The 13,493-nt window shown below is 33.9% G+C and overlaps 1 protein-coding gene across 1 annotated transcript in view; it reads left to right on the plus strand.

Moving 5' to 3' along the window:
• TLK1 (tousled like kinase 1) overlaps positions 1-13,493 on the plus strand; it is a 141,849-nt gene that overhangs the window by 74,138 nt on the left and 54,218 nt on the right. Inside the window, exons 4-8 of the mRNA XM_058300657.1 lie at positions 3,908-3,983; positions 6,505-6,551; positions 8,537-8,632; positions 10,118-10,207; positions 11,365-11,457. Coding sequence (XP_058156640.1) covers positions 3,908-3,983; positions 6,505-6,551; positions 8,537-8,632; positions 10,118-10,207; positions 11,365-11,457 — 402 coding nt within the window. The remainder of the gene's footprint in view (positions 1-3,907; positions 3,984-6,504; positions 6,552-8,536; positions 8,633-10,117; positions 10,208-11,364; positions 11,458-13,493) is intronic.

The following is a 13,493-nucleotide window of genomic DNA, read 5'->3' on the forward strand; positions in this document are numbered from 1 at the left end:
TGAAGCTCTTTTGTATGTGACCCATGACTTTTCTCTTGTGGCTTTGGAATTCTTTATCTTCAGCATTTAACAATTTTGAATGCAGAGATATGGGTCTATTTGGATTTATCCTGTTTGGAGTATGAGTGTCTTGGATGTATATCTTCATGTTTTGGAACTTTTCAGTCATTGTTTCTTTGCATATTTTCTCTGCTCCTTTCTCCTTCCAGGAGTCCCCCAGCACATGTATTGGAATGTTTGATGGTGTCCCGCAGGTTCCTCAGCAGGTTCACTCTTCTTCATTCATTCTTCCTTCTGCTCCTCAGACTGAATGATTTCAGTTGTCTCATCTTCAAGTTCACTGATTCTTCTGCAGCTCTAGTCTGTCATTGAACCCTTCTAGGGAATATTTAATTTCTGTTACTGTGTCTTCAGCTCTGTTTGGTTCCTTTACCTAATTTCTCTTTCTATATTGATACATATTAATATATCTTCTGTTCACCTATCATTTCCTGACTTCCTTTAGTTCTTTGCCCATGTTTTCTTTTAGGTCTTTGAGCATAATCAGAATCATTTAAAAAAATCTTTGTCTAGTATGTCCAGTTTTGTTCTTTTTCAATGATAGTTTCTAATGCCTTTTTCTCTTTATTGTAATCATGCATTTGTCTTTTATAAAACAAAATAACATTTCCCCCAAAGGGCTGTCCCAGTTCCCCATGGTAGAAAATGTTAAATTTCTATAGAGAAGTTTTACCTTGGAGAAAGAAACTTTTACAAAGTGTTTTAGTTTCCTTGGTTGCTAAAGCAAATACCGTGAGAATGGGTTGGGTTCAACAATGGAAATTTATTCACTCAAGTTTTGAGGCTGGAAACAAGTCCAAATCAAGGTGTCATCATGGTGATGCTTTCTCCTCAAAGACTCTGGCATTCTGGGGCTGGCTACTGGCAATCCTTGGTCCTTCCTTAGCTTGTTACATGGCAGTATCTCTTGGTCTTTCTCTTCTCTTGGTTTCATTGATGTTTCACCTTCTTGCTTCTTGCTGAACATTCATGTGCACGCACATACTCTTTCTCTTTGAACTTTACTCTGCTTCAGTAGTAGGATTAAAACCCATCCTGATTGAGGTGGGGTATACCTTAACTGAAGTAACTTTATCAAAAGGTCTTTCTAACAATGTGTTCACACCCACAGGAATGGATTAGATTTAAGAACAAGCTTTTCTTGGGTACATAACTCTAAGCCACCACACAAAGTTATTTACATGTCTTAAAAAACAACAGCAACAAATCCTTAAGTATCCTGGAGTGTATAGCTAGTGAAGTATTCAAAGATGTTACCCCAAATAAGTCTGAGAATTTCTACATACTGTGTCCTCTTCTTGCACCCCCACCAGCACTCCCTTGGAGATTGGAGATTATCAGTATGTTACCATGTCAATCATTCTAAGAAGCTTTACAATATAAAAATCTAACTTTTGTTACCCAGTTGAACCACCCCTCCATTTAAAATGTAACCTCTAAAAATGATATTGCACCAGCGTTCCTTGAATATACCTTGCAAAACAATATGCAACCATTTAGAACATGTACACACTTTAATTTCTTAGATAGAAAATGCTGTTTACAATATAAACGTCTCGGAATTATGATATTTTATGTGGATTTTCTTGTTTATTCAAAAGTACCTTGTCAAGATTTAAGATTGAATTTAAATGTGATCCTGCCATTTTTAAAATTTAGTATATTAAGCTAATCTGAAAAATCATATTTTCTTGACCTTAAATTGTACTTTTCTTTTTTACACAAATTAAGTTGAAGAATACTGAATAAATTATTTTGAGGGATCTTCTTTTATTTAAGATAGATTGACCATTCTTTATAAAAATGTTTACTTATGAGCCACTGTAGCTCGGGGATTTGCGCACTGGCTTCCCACATACGAGGTCCCGGGTTCAATCCCTTGTCCTGGTACCTCAAAAAAGAAAAAAGAAAGTTTACTTAGAAATTTAAATTTGGTGACACTTATTTCTAGGAAAATAGAAGATCGGTTATAGTTTGAATTTTTGACAGTGAATTACAGAAATGAACTACCTACCCTCAGTTGCTGATACATCATTCTACCTCCTGAGTAAATTATCAATTAGGGTGGATTTCTTTAAAACCTCTGGTTTTGATATGAAAATATATATGTAATTTGTTAAATGTATTGAATGATATTTATAAACAGTGATATTTTGAGTACTTTTGTTTAGTGGATTCATTCATTTAGTTCTTGATGTAGTATGTATAGTGTTGGTTAAAAAAAAAAAGTATTTGGGCATGGAATTATGCAAACTGGATATAAATCCTGGATTTTCCACCCTAGCAGTGTTACCTTGAGTATATTATTTAGTAGCTGTTCATGTCCTTGCTGAGCATTAACTATATGCTAGGCATGAAGGGTGCAGAAGATTTAACTGTCTTTAAAGAATTCACAAAGTGGAGGCAGGGACCGAAGGTATAACTGTGTTTAAAGATTTCAGAGGTTAGTTAATATTCAGTCCATCCTCTCTGAATCTTTTTGGCAAAACAAAGATGAGAGAACATGCCCAGCATGGGTCTTAGAGGAACAATAGATGTTCAGTATGAGTTGGGTTATATATTATCATTCATATTATTTAATTCTCAGAGACATCAGATATGGATTAAATTCCTTCCTTGTTTGGAAACCACAATGCCTTAAGATTTAAGTTGCTTGATGTGGTTCATTCATTTAATCATTTGTTCATTCAATATTCATAGAGCTCCTACTAAGTTCAGAAATTATTCTGAAACTAGAAGTATTTACCAATCTTCTAGAATTTGACATCCCTGTGTCATTCCCTTGTGCTTCTGCTCTTGGTATTAATTTTTGACTGAGCACAACAGTCTGTCATACTCCACCAAATTTAATTGTTGTATTAGCCTGAGAAAAACATTTGCTGTCAGTTAAAGGAACAAACCTGTAATTGGGAATAGAAGCGCCATCTAGGGCAGAGGTCAGTAAACTTTTTCTGTAAAGAGCCAGAGAATACATATTTTAGGCTTTGTGGGCAATACAGTCTCTGTTGCAGCTACTGAACTTGGCTTTTGTAATGTAACAGTGGCCATATATATAGAATACTAATGAGCGAGTGGTATTGTGTTCCAATAAAACTTTTTTTATGGACACTAATTTGGATTTCTTACAGTTTTCACAAGTTACCAAAAAATTCTCATTTTTTTTTTAATTTAATTTTTTTTTATTTTAAAATTTTTAAAGTGAAAATGTAAAAACCATGCTTTGCACCCTGGCTGTTGAACAACAGGCAGTGGGCCAGATTTGATCCATGGGCCATAGTTTGCTGACCTCTGACTTAGGGCATCATCTACAAATTTGTCGTAATTGTTTTTTGTTAAATGATTGCCAGGCATTGAGGTCTTATTTAGGAGGGATTGTTTGTTTCGGAGTTTTATGTTCTGTTCTCTTTTTTTCATTTGAGTTTATTTTTATAAACTAAATATATATGAGTAGTAGAAAATGAATAGGAAAAACTTAAGGTGATTTACTTAGTTATTTAGTTATTTGTTTGTTTATTTTTTGCCCTAACCAGGCAAGAATTTGAAAGGGCATCTTTTTAAACACTAATTACTCTCAGGACAAATTCAGCCATCTCAAATCAAATTCTGTAAATATGAATTCCAGGTAATGTGCAAGGTCTTCTATACTTGGAATTTTTTTTTAAATTATGTAATTGGAAATTTTATCTTTTAAATAAACTGTATGTAAATAATGAAACATTTACATCCCATCAGCACTTATAAGCAAAAAGTTTTTGGTCTTGAAAATAAAAAATAATTTTTATGCTGATTTTAATAATTTTGTATGTTAAAGCTATAATTTAAAATTCCTTTAACTTGCTTTCTGTAGACACCAGAGAAGAAACAATTGGAATCATCCAGGGGAAGAAAGAGAAAAGCAGAAAACCAGAATGAAAGTAGTCAGGGTAAGGGATACTAATTTTTCCTTTAAACCAGTAGTCATTTACAATTAATTGTTCTGAATTTTAATCAATTAATATTTTAATTGTAAAATAAGTAATTTCATGTTTTTGTGAATTTCATAGCCATTATGTAATTATGTGTCAGTAATAGTTTAGGGACGTATTTTGCATGAGAAATAAAATAATATGAAATTGGAATCTTTTTGTACACAGGTAGTTAGCATATTGTTAGTGTAGACTTTCAGACATCTTATTTTTTTAATTTGGATCCTAGAAAAAAGGTATCATATCCAAATCTGGCAAGCATTATAATACCCCCTTTCATTTTTTCTCTTTATATGAATTATATTAAAATGGCTTCTTGTTTTTTAATAAAACCTTTAGAGCTCAGTTTAAAGTGCCCAAACTATTGCTCCTTCCTTTTATTAAGAAAAAGCTATATAAAAATGATTGAGAGACTAATAAAGCACCAACCTGTTCTTTCCACATAAGTTCTTCATCCTTTTTTGCATACATTACTTTTGTGATATGAAATAAGAAAACTGTTTTTGTTAGGTTATAAAATCTTGTGTACTAGGCAGCAAAATTGTACTTTAATTGGGGCACTCAAACGCTATAAATTAAATTGAACCCTTAAATCATGTATAATGATGATGTTATATTTAATGTTTGACGTCTTGGGACCAATGTTTAGCCGTGAGGTCTAATGCCGTGAACTCAAGACCCTGATTTATATATAGCATTAGAATCAAGGAATATACTTCATGTAACTATCCTTATGGGAAGAAGGGATTAAGTAACTCTAGGGCCTTTTCTCTAGGTGTATAATACTTTGTATCTCAGTTTGTGCTGAGCTTCATTTTGGTCTTGGTCTGATTCTTCCAAGTTGTGGTTAGTGGAGATACTTGTTTATCTAGATATGTATATATAAAGATAGATTTGTTTCCATGCTTTCAACTGCAGAGTAAAAAGCTCACTTAAAAGCAAACCCAAGAGTAGGAGGGAGTACCTAAAAAAAAAACCCAAAAGCATATATTGTATATACTGGTTTTTTTTCCTGAGGTACTGGGGCCAGAGATTGAACCTGAAACCTCCCTTGTGGGAAGCGGGCACTCAACCGCTTGAGCCACATCTGCTCCCTCAATATATGTCTTAAGAATGCACGTTTTTCCTTTACTGTGCCATCCACAGAATTATCTGCTTTTCTTACGGTTTTAGGTTTCCTGCCAGTTTTCTTTGGATTTACTTGTTTCAGCTTTCTCACTTGTAGTTGCTTTAGATAAAAGTTAGCTTTCTGAAGTTTTTTTTACCCTAAAGAACAACCGATAAAGAAAAAAGAAAACCCAAGCTCCTTCCTTCAAGTCCAGTGCAAATGTCTTCTGTCATCATATCGGCCAGAATTGGATCCTGGATCCATTCCAAAACCAATATGTCCAACAGAGGTGTTATTATTCTTTAAAAAATCAGGTCTACCCCTGGAATTGAAGATGAAATAAAGTTTCCTTTAGGAATATGGGCTCTGTTGAGAAGGGAGGATACTTGAACAAAATTGGATTTCATGTAAGGAAGAGAAATTGGGATTGGAGGTTGGTTGGGAGTTCACTTCCCCTGAAGCATGTGGGCTGCATAAGGGAGGGGATGTTAGTGGAACAAAATCTTGAGTCAAATTAGGGGAGAAGAATTGAGGAGATAGCTTTTGGGTAGACACCAAAAACATCTCTGCCTTCGCTAAAAGATAGCACCTCTTCAGAGTCTGCAGTAAAGTTGTTAAAAGTATTCCATAGTATGATTTTCTTTTGTTAACTTGAAGAAATCATATATTCTATGGGTAACAACTAATGAAAGAGCCTTGCCCCCAAAATAGCATCCCTAAACACCTTATTTCTTAACTTTTAATAAAAACGGTATGATTTTTTAATGATCTGGTTGGTACACTTTATCAATATGGTCATGTAAGAACAGTGTTTAAATTCTGGTTTATTAAAAAACGTGCTGTTACCTAGAAATGCTTTCACAAAATAATGTTTATATTGAAGCATATTATTGGCAGTTTGACAGGGATATGGTTTATATTAACCAGAGCTTTTGTATTATATTCATAGGTATGTATGAGTTTATCAGTTTATTAATTATCACTTATCATTTAATTTTTATTCATTGATTTGCTTTTATAAAGTAATTTGCCATTAAGTAATAGGGGTTCTTAAAACAAGAGACCTCCTAGCTTATTTTATGTATTTGATTCTCCAATAATTGGGACTTTTAAAAAATCGATATTTTTCTGTTGAAATGTCATTTGGTTTTTGGATTTCTGGAATTGGGATCTGACCTTCTGAGGACACTTAATATTCTTGTCATTCCCATCACTATCTAACTAAAATATCATATACCTTTTTCTTAAATAGATTATTTTTATGTGTATTTCCTTGGGATATTAGTTTGGCACATTCTTTTTTTGATGTTGGTATATATGATAGTCACGACAGACTTTAAATCTATAAATTTTTTTACTTTTGCATTTTAGGAAAAAGTATTGGGACACGTGGCCACAAAATTAGTGACTATTTTGAAGTAAGTTCTTTGAGGATTATCTCCAATTCCTAATTCAGTGATTCTCCTATGGGCTGAAAGTAATTTCTTTGAAGCACAAGGTCAACTCTTGATGACCTGATTGATTAAAACAGAGCTTTAATACTATGTGATGCTTCATCTTCCTAGAAACATTAAAACTTACTTTTATATTTGTATGGCACATCACAATTTTCAAAGTTCTTTCTCATATATTTGCTTATAACAACCACATATAATCAGCAATGTAGGTATTAGTATTCCTATTTTACAGATGAGTAAACTGAGGAACCAGAGGTGTAAATTGACGTACGTAAAGGTATATTCTAAATGATAGAACAAAGAGTAGAACTTAAGTCTGCAAGCTCCTAGTTCACAGTTCTTTCTACTATTAATAAAGGCTTTATTATACTATACCAACATTTGAGTCTTGTGGCTAGAGAGTACATAATGACAGAGATATGAATCTAAGTGTCCCTGAAAATAATAAAGAGTTGTAAGTTTAGATAATTTCCAATCTGGAATATTTCTTCTAAATAGAAAAACTACTGGCTGCCTATTTTATGTTAGAAAACCTTACTATGGTTATTGAAACAAGAAACATATACTCAACTGAAAAATTTATTTACTTGAGAGAGCAGATTTAATTTCGGGGAAGGATTGAGTTTGGGGTCCTTCTCCTCACTTAAATTTGTTTTCTTTCTTGGGTTTATAAGATCTAAGGTAATAAAATTGTTGCTGACCACATGATATCTAATGCTCTTTAGCTGAGGTGTTTGTCACTCAGAATCATTAAGAACCTTTGCCAAAGATGGATCAGTTCAAATAAACAAATGTCTCTTGAATGCTCACTATATGCCAGGCAGTATGTTAGGTACTATATGTAAAATAAAGGAGACAAAGTCCATAGGTTGCAGGAAGTTGTTTAATGAACACACTAGGAAGTACCATTTCTGCTACAGTTCAGTGAATAATTAAACAAATGTGATGAAGTGGGTAATAAACTGTACCCTGAGAGAAAGCCAGTAACAGCACATTGCTTTCACCTCCCATCCTTAGTACAGAAAATGAGAAATGAGAAAAGTGGCTAAAGAATAAAAAGGCTAGATGACTTCTCTTCCTTTGTAGTTAAGGCATGTGCTTAGTAAGAAAGAACTGATTTTGTGCTGTTAAAGAGAATGAAATTGGTCTGTCTATATAGTTCTTTTAAATAGTGCCATGAGCATTTGGATATTTAATAGGTCTTGAAAATTATGGTTCTGTTTTAAGATAGTTGGTTATATTCACTGACTTCTACATGTAAACATTTTTTAAAGTTTCTTGGGATTAGGAAACATGCTGCTTCAACAAACGTTTATAGAAGAACTGTGCTAAAATTAAAAATTCAAGGGAAAAATAAGCAGGTTCACTGTTTCAGGCAGATTTATTTATCTTTGAATCTACAACAAAAGTCAGAATGTTAGAGAAATAAGGGTCTTTACAAAATCTAGTTGGGAAATGGACTTTGGCCCAGTGGTTAGGGCGTCCGTCTACCATATGGGAGGTCCGCGGTTCAAACCCCGGGCCTCCTTGACCCGTGTGGAGCTGGCCATGCGCAGCACTGATGCGCGCAAGGAGTGCCGTGCCACGCAAGGGTGTCCCCCGCGTGGGGGAGCCCCACGCGCAAGGAGTGCGCCCGTGAGGAGAGCCGCCCAGCGTGAAAAGAAAGTGCAGCCTGCCCAGGAATGGCGCCACCCACACTTCCCGTGCCCGCTGACGACAACAGAAGCGGACAAAGAAACAAGACGCAGCAAATAGACACCAAGAACAGACAACCAGGGGAGGGGGGGAAATTAAATAAATAAATAAATCTTTAAAAAAAAACAACAACAAAATCTAGTCTTAATTTAAAATAAGATATGTTTAAATTTAATCTTAATGCCTTGTTTCAAAATGGGAATCTAAGTCTGCTTTAGTAAACAGCAATGTTTCCTTTTAATTTTCCTCAGTACCAAGGTGGGAATGGCTCAAGTCCAGTAAGAGGCATACCTCCTGCAATCCGTTCTCCTCAAAATTCACATTCACATTCCACTCCTTCCTCATCTGTAAGTTTTTATCTTTCAGAATTTTTCATGCTTAGTCTGTGTCTGGAGGGTAATGCATATTGAATAACTTTTATAATTTATAATTTGTTTTATTGAGACTGTCATATATAAGTTAGTGTTTATCTCTACTAAAAATCATTCAGTGAGGTGAGTTGAATCCTTTAATGGAATTCTGATGTATTAGGACTGTACTTTTGAATGTGAGCTTCTTAAGTTAATGATTTCCTGAATTAATTATATCCAAGAAGTAATGCTTCTGTAAAAGAATGCTGTTGAACCCTTAAGACTGAAATGAACACTCTTTGGTTAGTCTGTATTCGTTTATTGATTGCTAATTTCTAAATTGCTCATCAATAAAATTTCTTAACCACTGGAATGATGGCACAGTTCATTTCTAAGAACCCTTAAGAAAAAGGTAGGCAGCCATTGGCTTTGGTTCATTGGATGTGCACAGGAAGAAGAGGACCTGAAAACATCTTACAACTTTTTTGAGATGCAGTTCTCTCTCCTCTCCCTCTCCCTCCCTCTCTGTCTCTCTCCCTCCCTCCCCCTCTCTCTCTCCCTGTCTCTGACATAGTTCTTTTTTTTAATATGGATGGTTTTGCATATTGGATTTAATTTTTTTTATTTACTTGAGTTTTGTGGAAGTTCAGCATCTAACCTGGTTTTCAGTAATTTAAGATGAATTAAAGACTTTTTAAAAAAATCTGTTTCACTTTATTTATTCCTGTACCTTTTTTAAAATTATGTCCCCTTCTAGTCCTTTTCCATAGATACACTTAATTGTGTCTTATTTATTTTGTTTCTCGGGCACATCACATTGCCATGAACAAAGTAAGGCATAAGAGTTGTAGTGATAGCAAAGATGGTTTTATAATCTGATTTCAATGATTGTGTTTTTAAACTAAAGACCAGATAACCATAAGACTCATCAATCAGTTGATAGTATGATACAGTATGCATTATTGCCCCTGGTATTACGGTCTTTTTGCTTTTACTTTTTAAACCATTATAAATGTTTTTAGTATCTTTGCTTTAAAATCATTTCTTTGGCCTTATTTTAACAGTTCCAAAGCATTATGATCTTTTATGGCACTAAACTATAAGCTCCTTGAAAGCAGGGAATATATCTTTGTATCTCTCATTATGCCTTTTTTTTTTTTTTTAAGATTTCTTTTGTTTATTTCTCCCCACTTCCTTGTTGTTTGCGCTCGCTGTGTCTGTTCATTGTGTGTTCTTCTTACTTTTTTAGGAGGCACCGGTAACTGAACCCGGGACTTCCATGTGGTAGGCGGGAGTTCAGTTGCTTGAGCCGTATATGCTTCCCTCTCACTATGCCTTTTAATGGTGATTAAAAAGTTTTAAGAAGTCAATTATGTTTCCACTCTGGTATTATCACTTCTTCAGAGATGTGAAGTAGTTGTTGCTAAGTAGAAACTTAAATTTTTTTCTTGCTAAGGTAATATGTTTAATATATTTCCTTAGGTTCGACCGAATAGCCCTTCTCCTACTGCATTAGCTTTTGGGGACCACCCTGTTGTACAACCAAAGCAGTTATCCTTTAAAATTACTCAGGTAATTTTAAATGAATATTTTTATGACTTCTAAGAAATCAGTGACCAAACTTTTACGGACAACTAAGATGTCACTGTTTATTTTAGACGTAGTCATAAAGTAAAATTGTCCATCAAGAAAGCTAACAGGCTAAATAAAGAAATGGCTAATAAAGAAATTGAAACTTCCAATTTACTCTCAGCTTTGCTTTCTTTAAAAACTGGTAAATATACAGATGTTTTTTGCATTTCAAATATACAGAACAACCATAAAATGTCAATTTTCTTTACTGATTCCTTTTGAGCTTAACAGCCATTTATTGATGTCCATATTGATACAGTTGATATCCTCATGAGGCCACTACATTTGTTGTAAGTGGACAGTTCATAAGACCATGTTTATATAAATATATGTTACAAGCTTGGAAAGTCATTTTAAAATAAAGTTATTTAGATATCTTGTTCACTTAGTTTTTTAAAATTTTGAGTATTAAGTTTTTTTCATTTTAAGCTTTTTTGTGTGGCAGTTGCTGGGTGACACTTGACCTCCTTGGTTCCTTGATTTATTTCGATTAGATTTCTTTTCCGGGCATGTCCAAACTGTTGTGCGTGCATCAAAACTACTTTCTTTGGATGATGTGAACAGTAGGATTCCAAATGCAGACTTTTTCTGTCACTGAACTGAGTAGCAATAACTCATGAAAAGTTACAAAGTTAAAAAATCAACTAGAGTGATACATAAGGCAGTGGTTATGTTGAATTTGCAGTGGTTATGTTTAAACTTAAAGAGGAACATACCAGTATTCTAACAATTTAAACAATTAGCCGTTCAATTTTATTTATTTATTTATTTGTTTGTTTATGCATTTGTTTATGCATTCATTCATTCTGAGGTACTGGGGATTAAACCTGGGACCTCGTACTTGGCAAACAGGTGCTCGACCGCTTGAATTACATGCACTCCCTTCCCTTCCCCCCTTTTTGTCTAGTTTATAGCATTTATACTTCTGAAGTTAAAACTAAACTAAATTTTCTTTGGATAATCTTAACATGCATACACAAATTTTTATTATTTAATTTTTTATATTTTATTTTTTAAAGCCAGAGTAAAATATAGTTTTATGTTTCCACACAATGGTATATGTGATAAAGATAATAAAATAGCTTTCTTTCATTTAGACTGATCTCACAATGCTGAAATTAGCAGCATTAGAAAGTAATAAAAACCAGGACCTGGAAAAGAAGGAAGGTCGTATAGATGATTTGCTCAGGGTAAGTAATAAGTCATGAAGGAAAAAAATTGAGTAAAATATTTGGTGGCAGTTAAAGTGAAAATTATTTTATTAGTTCTTTATATGTGAATTGAGAAACAGTTGGAGAAATAATTATTGATAAAATTTATTTTTATATGATCAGTTATGATAGATATCCATATCATGTTATTTTTAAAGTTAATTCATTTTGTTATACATGTCACTGACATTTGATGAAGTCATGAAGTATTTGCTATAACGCTTTGAGATTTTTAATAGAAAGTTGAAAAATACATCTAAAAGTATATTTATAATGTGAGTCAGAAAAAAAGCAGTGGTTCTCACCCCTTGCTGCTACTAGAATCACTAGATTAAAAGGGTGGGGCACTTTTAAAAAAATACTGATGCTTGAGCCCCACCCAGAGGGTTTCTGTTTAAATTGATCTGATGTAGAAGTCCCTCAGCAGTGGTAGTTTTAAAAACTTCCAAGATGAGTCTAATTTAAGCCAGTACTGAGAACCCTGGGTACAGAAACATAGTGAAACTTACACCTGTGAACCAACCATGACTTCCAATACCTTTGAAATATTCTGTGTGTCTTTCCTCATCCTATCCCACTTACTCCCTCACATCCATTTATCATTAACCACTGTTCTTAATGTTGTATTCATCATGCTCTGGTGTATCTTTTTTTGAGATACTGGGCCAGAGGTTGAATCTGGGATTTGTGTGTGGGAAGCCAGTGCTCAACCAATAAACCACATTGGCTCCCCTGAGAGTCAGTTTTTAGTTTGTTTGCACCTGTTTGGTTTTTTTGGTTTGTTTTTAGGAGCACCAGGAACTTAACTGGGGACCTCCCATGTGGGAAGCAGGCACTCAACTGCTGGAGCCACATCTGCTCCCCTGGTGTTTCTTTATCGTTTTATTGCATATGTACACATTCCTAAGCAATATATTGTTTGTATTTAAACAAAATTATACTGTATATACCCTTTTGTCAAGCTTGTTTTCACTGAACATTATGCATGGGAGTCATCCACGTTGATGACTATCTGTAGGTTGTTCATTTCATTGTTACAGTAAGGCATTATATGAGTTCACCAAAAGTTTACTTATTTTTTCTGCTTTTGAAGTAATAATACAACTAGAAAATGTTTCCAGTTTTTGCTAGTACAAACAGTTCTGCTAAGAACATTCTTATGCATGTCTTCTAGGGCAAATGTGCAATTTTTCTATGGTGTATGTGTATATATATGTATGTTTGCTTAGGAGAGGGATGACTAGAATACAGGGCATACACATCTTCAACTTTACTTTGTAATTCCAAATTTTTCCTAAGTAATTGGATCAATTTACACCCCACCAACAGTGTAGTAAGAAAGAATCCCATTGCTCATTATCCTTGCCACCAGTTGGTATGATCAAATCAGCTGGTTGATGCCAATCTGGTATGTAATATAACATGCCATCTTATGGTTTTATTATGCATTCCCTATTTACTACTGATTTTGAGCATCTTTTTAAAAATATTTATTGACTATTCATGTTTCTTTGGTGAAAAACCAATCATGTTTTTGCCCATTTTTTTTCAATTGTCTTTTTCTCATTGCCACCTGTTTTATTGGTTGTGTATGTTGATTTTCTCCCAGTTTGTGAATTGTCTTTTCATTTCTTTAATGAAATGATTGGATTTAATGATTGGATGTTTTTTAAATTTTGATATGATTAAATATATCAGTCTTTTTGTTTATAGTTTGTTTTTCTTATACCAAATTAGTACCAAATGGATACCAAAAGGATTAATTAATTCTATTTTGCCCTCAAGTAAAAAAAGATGTTCCTTTTTTTTTTTTTTCACTATATTTTCTTTTAAAAGTCTTATAGTCTGGTCTTTTCTGGTCTTTCAGTGTAAGATTGATTGATTGATTGATTGATTTGAGTTACTGGGGCCCAGTGCTCAACCACTGAGCCACATTGGCTCCCCTGAGTTTTTGTTTGTTTGTTTTGCTTGTAGTCTGTTTCTGTTTTTTTTCAGGAGGCACCATGATCCAAACC

Source organism: Dasypus novemcinctus, chromosome 7, assembly GCF_030445035.2.
Source record: "Dasypus novemcinctus isolate mDasNov1 chromosome 7, mDasNov1.1.hap2, whole genome shotgun sequence".
In the NCBI taxonomy this organism is placed as follows: Eukaryota; Metazoa; Chordata; class Mammalia; order Cingulata; family Dasypodidae; genus Dasypus; species Dasypus novemcinctus.